This window comes from Eutrema salsugineum, unplaced genomic scaffold, assembly GCF_000478725.1.
Source record: "Eutrema salsugineum unplaced genomic scaffold, Eutsalg1_0 scaffold_20, whole genome shotgun sequence".
In the NCBI taxonomy this organism is placed as follows: Eukaryota; Viridiplantae; Streptophyta; class Magnoliopsida; order Brassicales; family Brassicaceae; genus Eutrema; species Eutrema salsugineum.
This window is the reverse complement of record NW_006256828.1, coordinates 2,071,855-2,087,261: the sequence shown is the minus strand read 5'-3', so window position 1 is coordinate 2,087,261 and position 15,407 is coordinate 2,071,855. Positions and strand designations below refer to the sequence as shown.

Here is a 15,407-nt window from a genome sequence, read left to right as displayed (position 1 = left end):
TGCTCAATGTATCTTGATGATATAGAGACACGATTTAATCGTGTTAGCCGTGCTGACCATCGACCTCTGGCTGACACAAGTGTAAGACCAAACTCAGAATTACCTCTTCTTTTTCCAAATCTTGGGAAACCTGTTGGTGCAGGTCACGTTCATACACTTAGTTACGTAGAGAGGTATCAAGCACATCGACATATTTTAGTCAACTGTCATCTACTTGATCCCTTACGAGGGTAAGTCTTTTTCATCAAAGAACATACTTTTTTTTTGTTTTATTGATATATTTTAATAAAATAATTCATGTAATTTTCTTTATAGGAAGTTCAAAAATGAGTTGTCGAAGAAATATGGTCGTCAGAACAGGAGGAATCGTGCGATTGACATTGACAGAGAAATGCATCTCCATTTTGCAAAATGGATCAAGGAGAAAGTAGAAAAAAATGAGTTAGATGGTATAAATGATGATTTACGATGCTTAGCTCTAGGTCCGTCTGAGAAAGTTGTGAAGTATACAGCTTACAATGTCAATGGATTTAAGTTCCGGACAACCGAAAGAGAGGCTGACCTGAAAACACAAAATAGTGGTGTTTATGTGGCTGCTGAGACTATGAGTTACGCGAGTTCTCGTGATCTTAACCCAATAGCTGGAGATGTAGCTTACTATGGAAAATTGGTTGAGGTTATGGAGTTAAACTATTATGAGGTTTTCAAAGTTATATTATTCAAATGCAAGTGGGCTGATACTCGATCTGAACGAGGATATAAAACTGACACATATGGTCATAAGTTGCTTAATTTTTCACGCTTGTTACATATTGGAAATGATGAGGAGAATGAGCCTTATATATTGGCTTCTCAGGCTAAAATGGTGTATTATATAAAAGATCCTTTTGAGCCGGAGTGGGATATTGCAGTACATTTTCAGCCTAGAGACATATATGATATGGGTGATCTAGATCCTTCATAATAGTTTGATGGTGAGTGTTGTTGCTGATTTATATTTTTCAATCTTATGAAATTATATGTTATGCAGATTTTTCAAACTGGATTACGTAGATCCTTCCTCTTATTCGTTTGTATTCTCTAAATGTTCTTAATATCTTCACTGCTTTGTTTGCAGCCATCACCACTCTGTTGATTCTCTCTTCCACTTTCACAACTTGATGTGTTTTCTCTGCTGCTTTTCTTGCTTGCTGGTGATCCAATGCAAAAGATAGAACAAGTTGGTCAACTAATTCTGTAAACACAGATTTCACAAAAAGTGACATTGCAGAGATGTGCAACTCCGAGGACAGAGGAAGCAAGGAATCTGATAGTTTTCTAAATCTGAGTTTATTAATCTGTGTTTGTCGATGCTTTATAAATCTGAGTTTATTATTTTGTTTTAGGAGATGCTTTTCTATTACTTTTTGTATTTTTAAAAAGCTAGTGGAAGTTGAAGTAAGCGCACCACGAACATCGTTTTAATATTATCAACTAAACCTCACACCATATGAACCATACTATTAAAAGACATACCAAATTACCAACAAACTTTTTTGTTTACTAACAAAGATTTAAGATAACTAGAATTTGGTATGGATTCAAAACAAATCGAAATGTTACCTAGTTTTATTTTCTTTCCTCTTTGTTTTCGTTTTTTGTTATAGAAGATTTAAGAAGAGTAATACAGACTCGAAGCTTTTCCACCCCATAAACCAGGAAAAGGAGAGAGAGAGAGATATCTAAGAGGGAATGTTACAGAGAAGAGGAGTTTCACGTGGATTTCAGATCAAGCATGAACAACAGAGACTGAGTCTAGTTCACGGCCGTGAACCCTGAAGCGGTAGATGCAAGTGTGTGATGAGCTTCCATGGTTGGATGTGAAGTCAGCCTTACAGTATTGACAAGTCCCGAGTGAGCTGAATCTGCAATGTCAAATGTCTGTGCGTTGGACCTGTCTAAGTCGTAACTGAACTCTGTAAGGAGCATTGTCTCACTCTCCATATCTTTGTCTTCTAGCCATCCTGATACACGGCAATCCTTTGGCCAGTGACCATCACATTAAGCTCAGACAGATGTTTACATAGAAGAACAACGATGGAAAGCAAAATATGTGGCCAGTGACCATCACATTAAGCTCTGTTTTAAAAAGGACTATCCGAGGATTGAATTTTTTCGTTTTTCCCCTTTGCTTACTGTCTCTGAGATTTATTACGAAGATATCCCTAATCAAAGTACAAGAGAACGTAGTGGATAAATTTAAAGAAACTGCTAAAGCTAAAAGTTTGCAGGGAAGAGTATATGATTGGTGATGATGGTGATGATGAAGGGACAACAACAACAACAAATCCAGACTACTTTCATGATGAGACAAGACCAAACAATCTTCACATGGCCACAACAAGAGCTTCTTCGTGATCATGATGATCAGGTACCAAATCGTGATCGTGATGGACATGTCATGAATAAAACCAAATCGTTCTTCGACCAAGAAGATGTTAAGCCAGTGACCATCAAGAACATGATCAAGAGCGAAGGCCAAGAACCGGAGAGAACAAACGATTTTGATAATCTCTCCTTCTCTCAACTGCCACCACTGCCCACCGTTGTCACAAGTTCAATTATTTAAGTGGGAATTTATTAGTCGTCCAAAATAATTGAATTTTTTTAATTACAATTCCCGCTATTTAATTGATTACAAGCGGGAAATGAATTATGTACATATTAAGTCTTAATAAATAATTATCTATAAATTGATTACCACTAAGTTAATAATATTTAGGGTTTCTTTACTCTCTTTGGAAAACGGCGCTGATCATATCAAAAACCAGAAGTTGCTTAAAATCAAGGTAATATTGTTTGATATTTGTGTGTTTAATCATATCTGTTATATGCTTTTGTTCTGGGTTTGACAGAATCGAAATCAACTTCTAAATCTAGGTTTTAAAAGTTTGTCGTTCTCTGGCCGATTGCTTTTTTGTCTTTGTCGTTTTTCTGGCCGAACTCGCCTAAAAGTACTAAGCTCGATTAACATCTGAACATCTAACGGTGGGCTTTTGATATGAATTAAGCATCAGAATTATCGATGAACAAATTTAGGTGATTAAATCTAGCAGATTTTTGTCACAAATTTTTCTGGCCGATTAAGTCTAGGTGACGTCACCTCTTTCATTTCAGAATGGAGTTTGTATGATTAAACCACTATATTTAGATCTCATCTATACACAGTTGGATCCAAGCAACATATTTTTATTAGTTTTTTTACTATCTTCCTTTTTATAATCCTAAAAATTATAGTATATTTTAGTCTCGTTTCTAATAAGGATGACTTTGATGAATGATTTGTATTTGCAATTTTATAGAATAGTTGAAATTTTGTTACGTATATATATTTTGCCTTCACTTTGTTTTTTCGTTGCTACAGATGTTATTGTTAACTAAATATGACTTTTTAATTTAGGTTATGGAGTATTTCCAGTCTTTTAGTGATATTCAGGATTCAGAGACACAAACACCAGATGATATAACTTATGATTCTCCTCCTACACTTGCTCAAGACTGCAAAAGCTTCAAATGGAATGTACAAGTCATAGGTAATGTAAATAGATTCTATAAATATATTATGCTGATTTGAGTTATCTTAGACTAATAATTTTTTTCATAATGTATATAATTGTTAACAAGATACGGCTGGGAACATAGAAGGAAAAATGGTGTCAGCTAGAGATGTTTGGAAATTGCAAAATTGCAAAGTGATAGTACAGTTTGATGGAGATAGCGGTCAACCAGTTGAAGATTCTGGAGGTTTACTTGGATCATGGCTGGGTCAATTAAGTACTGATGTGAATTTGTTACCTATTGACTACACTGAATGGAGATTGGTTGGTGACAACACAAAAAATAAGGTGTGGGATGTAATTCAGGTAATATCTATGTATTTTTATAAATAGTGTTAAAACGTTTTGGATACTTAGATATATTAACTCACAAGATATAAATATTTTTAATTTTAAAAGAATAAATTTATTTTTTAACACTTTAATTATTAATCTGAATAAGGCAGATAATCGATATATAAACTATACCCACGAATACAGTTTTATCTCAAATAAATACAATCGATAAGTGTACTAAATTAATTGACATTCCATGATACAAAATGATGCACTTAAATATTTAACAAAAACACAATAAATATTTGTATATATATATATATATAAACTAATATTTTTTGATAAAATATTATTAATTTAGATTTTTTATTTTTACTCATAGAATTATTTTGGATGTTTTTAGTACTTATGGATTATTGTTAAAAAATAAAAATATTATACATATGCTTTGTTTAAAATTAAAATAATAGATGATTCCTGAATATATTATTATCAACTATATACATCATAAAAACTACATTAATAATTGTTAAATTGCTTCTTTTAAACTATTTTATGTGGTTTTGCTTGTACATTTGTAAAATAACTCAAATATTTGTGTAGTTTTATTTGAGTTATGAGAAATAATAATTTCTTTATTAATAATTTATTATGACAGCACATTATTCTCGCCACATGGAGATATTGGCTCAAAAGATACATTACTGATGTCGTAAATTTGTAGGCAAAATTTTGGTTTGATAACCCAACGACAAGAAGGAAGTATGTGATGAGTGTTCTAGGGAGCAGATGCAACAGTTTCAAAGGGCGTCTTTGGAAAAATTACAAACGGGATGATCGGACTGAAACGATGCAAAATCGACCCAATAATGTTCCTGAAAGTCAGTGGCATAATTTCGTATGCTTACGATTCACTGAAAACTGGAAGGTATAAGTTATTTACTAGATAGACTGTTATATAATATATCAAATATATGTAAATTTTTATTCTTGAGCTTTCAGAAAATGCAAGAACGGAATACAAAGAATCAAAAGAAGAACACTATGCCTCATTTGTGTGGAAGAAAGAGTTTTGGAAGGAAAAGACGTGAGATTGTAAGTAAACAAACTATATTGTATGTCTCATACATGAGAATTAAATCTAATTATGTATATGATTTTTGCATGTACCAGACAATCAAGACGGGAAAAACACCAAGTCGAGCTGAATTCTTCGTTGCAACTCGTACGAAATCTGATGGAAGTTTTGTATCAGAGGAAGCTAAAACACGTGGGGTTAGTTCAATTCTTAATTGATTCATTTCTACTTTGATAAATTTTCTTTTGATTATGCCGAATATTATACTTTAATTCACTTTCAGGAAGCACTTACAACATTGTTAACCCAAAATCCATCAAGACAAGTCACAGCCAATGTTATAGCTAGTTTGGATGATGAATATGCCCAAGTGTTTGGTCCAGAACGGCCAGGACGAATACGTTGTGTCGGACGTGGACCCACACCTTCAAAGTTATTTGGTAAAACTACTCAAGTAACACCAGAGATAGAAAATTCTGAAGCCTATATTCGAATGAAGACAAATATGAAAGGACTAGAAGAAACAAATAAGTCTATGAGTATGTTCATTCAACAGATACTTGCTGCTCAATCTGGTGAACAGGTATGTCGATCATTTGTAATTTATATTGTATTCATATAATCTATAATTAAAAAAAACTGATATTTTAAAGTGTTTATTTAGGCATCAATTGCATGGACTAAAAATTTTATGGCTGCTTTCAAGAATTTAGCAAATCCTACTAACTCTCAGGTGAATGTAATTTTATTTATTAATTTTATAGGTTTTAAATTTCAGATGATATTCTAATTAGTCTTATTTTGTTGTCTGCTTTTTTATTAGGAAACGGGAGATGATACCAACAGAAATTAGAAAGGTGGTGATTGAAGATTATGGTGGGCATGTTCAACATTAGTTTAAGAACTTTTTATTTAATTAGTTTAATTATGTTTTAAACAGTTTTTTCATTTGGATGATGCAATTTATAAGCAATTTAGATTTTCATTGTGATTCAGTTATTAATATATTAATATGCAATTTAGATTCAATTTTTTAATTAATTGATTAAAAATTTTAATATTAATTTGTAAATATTTTTTAAATTTATTAAATTTATTTTTTAATATGCTAAAATGACGTTTATGAATATATTAGATTATCGTCATTTTTCTATAAAATGATGCAAACCACAAGATGCTTATGCATCGATTGTTATAAGTGATATAACTATTACGATCATTTCTGGTAACTGATGCTAATTTTCACATCAATTATACACAAATGATATAAATAGTGACATCATTTGTTATAAGTGATACAATTATTAGTATTATTTATTAACAAATGATATATCATTTGACATCATTTATGTTAACCGTAGCAAATATTAACATCAATTACACACAAATAATATAAGTATTGACATCATTTGTTATAAGTGATACAGTTGTTAGCATCATGTATTATCAAATGATGTATCATTTGACATCAGTTATGATAACCGTAACAAATATTAGCATCGATTAAATTAACTGATGTAAGTATTAACATCATTTTCTTGCAAATGATACATAGTAACATCGATTCTAAAACTCGATGTAAAACTTTCTATAACTGATGCAAACTATTTGCATCACCACTTTCAGAATCACTTATTTAAATGATGCAAAATTCTTTTACATCATTTAAAACTGATGTAAACATAAAAAATAAGTGATGTAAAACACTCTTTTTTTTGTAGTGCCTTATAATCTTTTATTATTATTTTACAAAGACACTTTAAAAAAACATTTGTGTCATGTATGATTTGAGATGTTAAACTTAGAGAGTTTCTCAAAACTATATTAACAATGGTATTTAGTTACTAGAATAATTATAATTCAGAACCGTTTACATTATCTTATCTTATAATTTAATATATTATCTTATGTCATCTATAATTTACAATGGTATTTAGTTACTAGAATAATTATAATTCAGAACCGTTTACATTATCTTATCTTATAATTTAATATATTATCTTATGTCATCTATAATTTACAAGAGTGTCATGCTGATATATTATTATAAGAGAAATTCTCAAAACACATATAAAAAATGCTTGATTTACTAGAGTAATTATATCATTTGCCATTAACATTAATTTGGTTAGAAATTAATTTATATCAATTATATATTTAATATTTAACATTTAATTTGTAAAGAAATTATTTATCTTTCTATTTCTTAACAACAGATTTATAAAAGATTAATACATAATATTACGTAGGTTCCTAAATACTATATTTTTTTATAACATATTTCTTTGATCTTAATTTTGTTAAAAAAAAATCACATTATTTATTTAATAAAAAATCTAATTTTTTCATGCATATTATAATTTTTTTTCTATAGAAATTTAAATATCTTAATCTGATGTTAACCAGCTAGAAAGAACGTATTAATCTAATTAATATATTTAAATGTGAAATTTTATTCATATAAAAATACTATTAAAGTTAATTATAAAATCAACACTTATCTAGCACTTATGCAATCATAGTACAAAATAAATGTAATTATAACTATTATTTGTAATTGTATAATAGTGCATAAATTTATAATTATAAATATCAGTTAATATTTTTAAATTGCATATATATATATATATATATATTTATATATTATATTTTTATATTCTAATAAAAAAATTATGATTAATATTTATCCCACACCAGTGCGGATAATCTCCTAGTCATTAATTATATATAAAAAAAAAGTCTAACGACTCAGAATCTACTTTCACAATAGAATATACACAATGAAATCATGATACTACATAATTAAGTAAATGCATAAAGTAGTCATACTCTCTCCTTGATTATGTTGTATCGATCTTGAAAAATATAGTTGTACAATTCTCTGTAACATATATCCCAAATCTAATAGATAAGTTTTTTTTTTTTTGGTGAATGACAAGTTGACGACAAAGAAACAAGATGTTTGGGCAAGTTCAGGCGATATTTTTATAAAGCAACGATAATTATTATCTTATATTTATTTGTATCCACATTTGCAAATTATACTGTTGTCACATTTCTTATCTTACTTATCGCCACAAACGCAAGTACTAGAATCATGAATGGTTATAAATTTTTCTTTCGAGTGCGCACATATGATTTGACAAGTTGAGAACTTAGACTGATTTTTCCAGGGACAGATGCAGCTGCCAAATAGACATGCGAGAGGCACCGGACATGGTTGCTTCACGTATTTGCAATCTCTGTTGTTGTGACACTTGCTTTCTGTCATTGTTATACCTTCAAATAAACGAAATAATATTAATATTTTTAAAAATGGGTTTTAGTTCGGATTTGTCCAAATTAAACAAAATATGACATCAAAAACCAAAAAATACAATATATATATATATATATATATAAACAAATTCAGATTTTTGATCTAAACCTAAAATTGAATCCAAGTTAGATGATTGTTTTTTTTGTTGGTTCTTCAGAAACATATAAACCCGCACGAAAAAAAAAACTAAAACTAAACCCTCCTTGATAAAAACAAATTTTATGTTATAAAAGCCCATTGAAGAGAGGGGAAATCATCTAGTATATGTGATAGTCATCAGATTATATGTGTGTGGGAGTGTTTTTTGTTAGATATACTAAGATACATATTTGACGTATTCATATAAGAATAGTGAAAAATCATATATTTGTAAACGAGCGAAGAACTTACAGAAGGCAGATACAAGGAGCAGGAGGACCAAGAAGAAGGTTGTTTTGTTTGAGTTCATCTCTATACTCTGATTACTATATCCAATTTGTTCACGAAAATAGGCGATTTTTTTTTCTTTTGCTAAGTACAATAAAATATGTATGGGTTTTATTAATGGTACTAAAAAATAAAAGAGCACATTACATTATTTACCATGGCTTCATTTTCTTATATAAGGAGTCTGGTCAATCAGACCACTAGACATATGATATATTATTTATTATCACGGACTACGTTTTTAATCTACATATGGAGTATTATTTACGATCTTGGATTACATTTCTAATTAATCTATTTCCAAAAAAAAAGAACAAATTATATTTTGACTCTTGTAGTGTACAATACCTCTATTACCATTTTGAGTATTATTAGACCCTTATTATATGATAAACTATAAGCTATTGATTAGCTATTATTGTAGATCCAGAATATCTCTTATAAATTTTTAATTAACTTACTTGTTAACTAATATTGATTTATTAACTAAAAAAACTCAGCTATGTCACATACCATGACTCCGTGAGGATTACGTCCACGTCCAGTATAACTGTATAAGTACGAACTTTTTATGATTCGAAAATGAAGACACGACGAGAAGGTTATTAACTTATTATTAATAAAACTTTTACAACTATTCATTATAATAGAACAAGAGAAAGCAAGAAGTATATTGATGGATACATATATATATAGAGAATCATAATCATATATCAATTATCCAAATTGGAAGAATTAGCCGATGTGGGGAGGTCTTCGTCGGTCGAAGGAGGCGGTTTACAATTGCAGATGTGGTTAATACATTTCGGTTCAGGAACATATTGTTTGCACCATATTTCACAATCTTCAGAGTCGTGGCAATGGTCTTCGTGGTAGTTCACTCCCATTACCATTGATGATGAACCTATATATTAATAATTTAATATATGTAAGATATATAAGTATGTATACAATTCTATATGATTTATAGTTGAATCTTCAATCTCATGAATAGTTTATGAGATTAATTAGATAGTACGTAGTATAGCACTTGTACTTACATGATAGAATAAGCAATGCAGCAATGAAGAAGATTGAAACCTTCATGGTTTTTGTTTCCTTGTCGTCTTTTTGATTCACGAAATGCTTAAAAAGCTTGTCTTGAGTTATTGAGTCGATCTACGATCATTCGGTACTTTATAGTAGAAAATCTTTGATGCTATTAATGGGGATTTATTTTAATTCCATTTTCCTTGCTTACTAGCCGTTGAATTCATGATAACTATAACCATGCATATCTTTCTTTCTTTTTGTCAACAATAACAATATACATTAAATAACACATATTTAGCTATTGAATGTAATTATTCTTAAGATAACTTTATATAGAAACTAAGTTTATAGAATCTATTTTGTGTTTTTGACTTTTAGTATAGAATCATTCTAATTACGGGTAATTGAATCGTCTTCGTCATCATCATCCTTATCGCGTTCCCAATACCATTTTTATTCACAATTTTGAGATTTATCCTTCCTTTCATTTTTTTGTTAGCATGTTTTCAAAAACAATTACAGAAAGAAAAATTGTGTGCTCTAAGTCTAAATCATGATTTTTCAATCTTACAAAATAGCTGAACAAAAATATATTACAATATAATTAACCACATCAAGTTGAATCGTCTTTCTGCCATTATGCAAAGTACCAATCGAAATCTAGTATTTTATGGATATTTTAAACTAATACATGATTTCAAATTTAGTGGGTCTATTCATTTCAAAATAGTTGTAACCATCCAAATGAAAATGTAAACCCTTCAAGGCTTCAACAAACAAAACCCCAACCGTACGAAAATATACCAAAACAAAAAGGTGTAACTTTAAGCATTCTCACCATTTTTGGAACGGAGAAAGAAGAAGAAACAAAACAAACAACAACAACAACAGCAAACGATTTCAATCCAATGTTTTTGGAACTAATAAGCTGTGTCCTAAAAAGTCAGCTTCTATGTTCCAAAAAAAGTTGGGAGAAATTAAGATTCTTCTTATAAATATCTCAAGGTTGACCTGAAGCAACACTTGGAGTAGTCTCCTTCTGTTTCTGCATTTGCAATTCAGAGATTTTTAACTCTTGTTCTGATTGGTCCAAAGCTTTTGGTGATTCAGGCAAATGAACACTAGCAACTTCATCAACCACTTTCTTCTTCTTCTCTTCTTCTTCTTCTTCTTCTTCTTCATCAGCCATTCCAACTTTCTCTTTCGCCATTTGTCCAACTTCCTCTGCAGCTTTACTCACTTTGTTAAACGCACCAGTAACCCATGTGGCACCGGTTAAAACATACCGGTTTTTCATTATAGTCGAACCAGCATTGCTCACCGTCTGCTCAGCTGCAGCCATTGCGGATTTGGTTTTCTCTGTGACTTGAAACTTCTGATCAACTTCTTTGACTTTCTCGCTCACAACCGTTGTCCCGGTATTGATTTTCTCCGTGAATCCGATTCTTTTGTCAAAGGATGTGACTTTAGCTGAAGCTGTTGATGTTAACTGATGTTTCTCATCAAGGCTCTTCGCTTTAGCTATCGCGTCTTTCCCTAGAATAAACCCTTTTGAAATCATACTTCTTACAACATCTTCAGCTTTTCTGAATACTGATACATCTTCTCGTGGAGGAGATGATGATTTGTCGCTCCCTTTCGACGATTCCTGCAGAGATTGAAACAGAGAAAAGATTGAAATCACATAAGAAGGTTCTTGAGGTTTAAAGAAATGGATTTTTAAGGAGCTTACATATGAAGCTAAAGCATCAGGAGGTAATTGATAATCAGGTGACATTGTGACAGTGACTGAGGAATCAACAATCGTTGCTCCCTGAAATCAAAATCGATAGTAAACAAAGAGTTGCCAGTTTTGATCATTGGATTAAAGATTTGAGGGAAATTAATTTACTGTGAGGAGAATTGCGGTTTCAGCTCCTTGTAAATCTTTGAATGTGACATATGCTAATTTAGAACCTTCATTCTCACTGTAGAAACCAATTATCAAAGAGGTTTTAGAAAATCTGAAAACAATTTAAGATGAAACTGTAAATTGGGAAAAAAAACGACGACCTTTGGCTTTCGAGGTAAACAATCTCGCCGGAAAAAGAAAAAAATTCTTTGAGTTCTCGTTCTGTTGCTGATAAAGAAACATTGCTAACTTTTACAGTTACCATCTGCAATAAAATGATAAAACTGTTATTCCTAAAGTTAACGAATTTATCAGATTATGAATCATCTTTCCTTTGCTTAAGCTAAAAGATTAAACTAATCTTATAGATACTAATCACATTTTCAAAGAAGTCCACATTAATACCCAAAATTAGCGGTTCTCAACAGATCTATTCGTATCAGGCGATCAAAATCATTCAAATTCGAGACGAGAACAGTAATTTTGATATGTAAAACTCACCGACATTGCGATTAAATCTGGTTTAACGGAAGGTTCTCTCTTTCACCAGCGAAGAACGAATTTGAAACGGCAAAAACAAGAAAACACCCAAATAAAGAAAGTTCTTTGGTCGTATGTGAGAAACCCAAAAAAGGGAACTCCATTTATATACAAATATGGCACGTGTAACCGTCGGGATTTTTTTTTGTTTGGCCGGCGATTTCATACGTGTGAAGGAAGAAAAAGGTCGTGCTGAGCTATTTTCTTTGTCGGGAAAGATTCTAATTGTGTAATTAATGATGAACATAAATATTGTATGCTTAATACAAAGACGTGTCATAATCACTTTACCACTAATAGTTGTCGTCCACGTGGCGAAACCGTTTCCGCCTTCAGACAAACAGTAACCTCATCATTGAAAAATCTTGCGCGAAATTGCTGATAGGGTACTAAATATCCTCTTTATTAATATTTCGCCCTTCAGTTTATAATTAGTTAAATTATGACCACTCTCTAACTTAAATTAAAACACTACTTGGAAATTAGAATGATGATTTATAAGATATCAGTTTTATATTTTATCAAACTAAAAAAGCATAAAATCATATTTGGAAAAATGCTAAAATATTATATCATCTTTTTATTGAGGATTTGTTTTGTTAATGAGTCTGTTTTTTTTTTGCATTTGCGATTATGACAACGTAAAACAGTTACAAAACAAAAAAATTTTATCGCTGAATGACCGTAGGTTTAAAGTTGATCGGAGGTGTTATTAATGACGTCTTTCATAATCGTTGGAAATTTATAGCATTCATTTTTTGATAATACAATTATTATAACGACAACTTCTTTTTCAACAATATCTTTAAACACTTCCGATATTGTCGTTTTGTCATTACTTACGACTTTGTCGACGGCTGCGACACAGAGATAGAGAAAAGAAAAGATCCAACATATCAGTGATAAAATTTCTTCAAAAATGTGAAATTATAAAACTATTTCTATAATTATTCATAGATGGTTTTAGTGATAAACAATCCAGATTGTTGGTTTTCATACCTTCAATTATTATTATTATTATTTTTTTTGGTCAAGATACCCCCAATTATAAGATGCTTAAATATAAGGAAATAAAAGGATCAAAAAGGAAAAAAATGTCTACACGCCTTTCTTCTCTTTAATTCAGTTACTGATTTTTTAAAAAACGCTTTCCAATTTCTGTCTCTCTGTCTCCACGATTCACGCCTTGACCGTAATTTTTTTTTTTTTTTGCCTTCTCAGAGATTCTGGAAAATTTCCGATAAGCAATTTCTCCTCCTTCTCGTAGATCGGATTCTGATTTCGATTAATTTCCCGGGAAAAAAAAAGAAAGAAAAGGATTTAGGGTATATTCGTTAATCTTTGGTGGGTTTTCACGAGAACGAGAGAGATTTCCACCGAAGAAGATGAGTTTTCAAGATTTAGAAGCCGGAAGAGGAAGATCGAGGAAGATCAATGGAGGTCGACAAGATTCGACGCAAGCCGTCGCTTCCGGAATATTCCAGATCAATACGGGAGTTTCTACATTTCAGCGACTCGTTAACACACTCGGTACTCCAAAAGACACGCCGGAGCTCCGGGAGAAGCTGTAAGTTGAAATTGAAATTTGAAATCTCCTTGAGAAAATCATTTTGATCTGGTCTAAATCGATTCTAATTGCTAAATTGATTTGTGGAATTCGATTTTGTTCGAATTGAATATATTAATTGCGTAGGCACAAGACACGATTGCATATTGGGCAGCTTGTGAAGGACACTTCTGCTAAACTTAAAGAAGCTAGTGAGACTGATCATCAAAGTGGTGTGAATGTAAAGTGAAATCTTTCTTCTTGTTTGGTTTTATGTCAATCTTCTTAATTTTTGATTGATTTTGTTCATGATGATGATGGTTCTTGATTGTTGTTGTTTTTGTGTAGCCAAGTAAGAAGATTGCAGATGCTAAGCTTGCAAAGGACTTTCAAGCTGTATTAAAAGAGTTTCAGAAAGCTCAACAAACAGCAGCTGAAAGAGAAACAGCCTATACTCCTTTCGTGCCTCAATCCGCTCACCAGTCTAGGTAATGTCTTTTTAATGTGGTTTCATGTATATTAAGCTCAATTCTGAATCTAGAATGAGAATTAGAAAGTATCAATCTTTTTGAATTGTCATCAAAGAGCAAAAGTATAACTATATGTTGTTATTGGTGGTTTCATGTATATGAAGCTCAAATTTTCAATTCAGTATGTGGAATTAGAAGTTTGATGATTTAAAGCAAAAAGCTTTACTTTATGAATTGTTAGTCTGGTTTTGATAAATCATGTTTCTTGTTTGTCTTGGCTCCATATATAGCTATACAGCGAGTGAGGTAGATCAGATCCCGGAGCAGCGGGCACAACTTGTGGAGTCTAAAAGGTTGGTGATATTAAAAAGAAAAATCTCCTACGCATCTATATTCGTTGTGATGCAACTTATCTTCCTCTTGTTTGATTGTTGCAGGCAGGAACTTGTATTGTTAGACAATGAGATTGCATTCAACGAGGCTGTGATCGAAGAAAGAGAGCAAGGCATACAAGAAATCCATAGTCAAATTGGCGAGGTTAACGAAATATTCAAAGATCTTGCGGTTCTGGTTAACGACCAAGGAGTCATGATAGGTAAAATAAACCTATAATTAAGAAAATGTTCTCAAACCTACAGTTATTGAACTCACTCTCTTTCTTTTTTGCAGATGATATCGGTACTCACATTGACAACTCTCGAGCAGCAACTTCGCAAGGAAAATCTCAGCTCGCACAAGCTGCAAAAACACAAAGATCAAATTCATCTCTGGTAATAACACTCATAAAAAACCTTTCGGACAATACAGTGAATGAATTGTTTCTTATGAACCTTAGGGATGTGTTTAGGCTACATTCTAATGTCTTGATCTTGTTTACACGCAGACATGCTTGCTCATGGTGATATTTGGCATTGTACTCCTGATCGTGATTATCGTACTCGCAGCTTGAGTTTGGAAAGCAAGAACAAGTCTTTCGATTGTGTTCGTCGATCTTAAAGCATCAATGAGTGGAACTACTTGGTATATAACGCAATTTGCAGATAACACTTAGAAGTTGGTTTTGTATTCGTCTGGTTTGGTTTGGTTTGGTTTGAGTGCCTACTATTGGTTAATGTAATAGAGTGCGTGTGTGGTTTTTTGTTGTGCAAACTTTTTGTTGGAGGTGAGTGAAAGTCTGTTGCTTGTGTTTCTCCCAAATTTCCAGTTCGATTAACCGGAATTACCATGCAAGAG

General features: G+C 31.5%; 5 protein-coding genes across 5 annotated transcripts; 2 read left to right on the top strand and 3 right to left on the bottom strand.

Annotated features, from left to right (window-relative positions):
• Positions 1-2,293: 2,293 nt before the first annotated feature.
• On the top strand, positions 2,294-5,803 carry LOC112086443. Its single transcript, XM_024155367.1, has 9 exons — positions 2,294-2,410; positions 3,440-3,572; positions 3,664-3,902; positions 4,597-4,800; positions 4,875-4,967; positions 5,046-5,147; positions 5,234-5,533; positions 5,615-5,683; positions 5,774-5,803. Exons 1-9 carry the CDS (start codon positions 2,294-2,296, stop codon positions 5,801-5,803), a joined length of 1,287 nt encoding a protein of 428 aa, XP_024011135.1.
• Positions 5,804-8,014: 2,211 nt separating this feature from the next.
• On the bottom strand, positions 8,015-8,757 carry LOC18016244 (putative defensin-like protein 303). The gene is made up of 2 exons (XM_006398320.2): positions 8,660-8,757; positions 8,015-8,229 (listed from the first exon to the last, which is right to left on the bottom strand). Exons 1-2 carry the CDS (start codon positions 8,715-8,717, stop codon positions 8,015-8,017), a joined length of 273 nt encoding a protein of 90 aa, XP_006398383.1. The 5' UTR covers positions 8,718-8,757.
• A 651-nt stretch (positions 8,758-9,408) lies between these two features.
• On the bottom strand, positions 9,409-9,781 carry LOC18016243 (defensin-like protein 308). Its single transcript, XM_006398319.1, has 2 exons — positions 9,736-9,781; positions 9,409-9,599 (listed from the first exon to the last, which is right to left on the bottom strand). Exons 1-2 carry the CDS (start codon positions 9,779-9,781, stop codon positions 9,409-9,411), a joined length of 237 nt encoding a protein of 78 aa, XP_006398382.1.
• Positions 9,782-10,607: 826 nt separating this feature from the next.
• LOC18016242 (binding partner of ACD11 1) lies at positions 10,608-12,125 on the bottom strand. Its single transcript, XM_024155303.1, has 5 exons — positions 12,079-12,125; positions 11,780-11,884; positions 11,619-11,694; positions 11,460-11,540; positions 10,608-11,375 (listed from the first exon to the last, which is right to left on the bottom strand). The coding sequence occupies exons 1-5, from the start codon at positions 12,123-12,125 to the stop codon at positions 10,728-10,730; spliced, it is 957 nt and encodes a 318-aa protein (XP_024011071.1). The 3' UTR covers positions 10,608-10,727.
• A 1,149-nt stretch (positions 12,126-13,274) lies between these two features.
• On the top strand, positions 13,275-15,371 carry LOC18016241 (syntaxin-22). Its single transcript, XM_006398317.2, has 7 exons — positions 13,275-13,725; positions 13,852-13,945; positions 14,053-14,192; positions 14,465-14,527; positions 14,612-14,769; positions 14,844-14,944; positions 15,058-15,371. Exons 1-7 carry the CDS (start codon positions 13,544-13,546, stop codon positions 15,121-15,123), a joined length of 804 nt encoding a protein of 267 aa, XP_006398380.1. The 5' UTR covers positions 13,275-13,543; the 3' UTR covers positions 15,124-15,371.
• Positions 15,372-15,407: the final 36 nt, after the last annotated feature.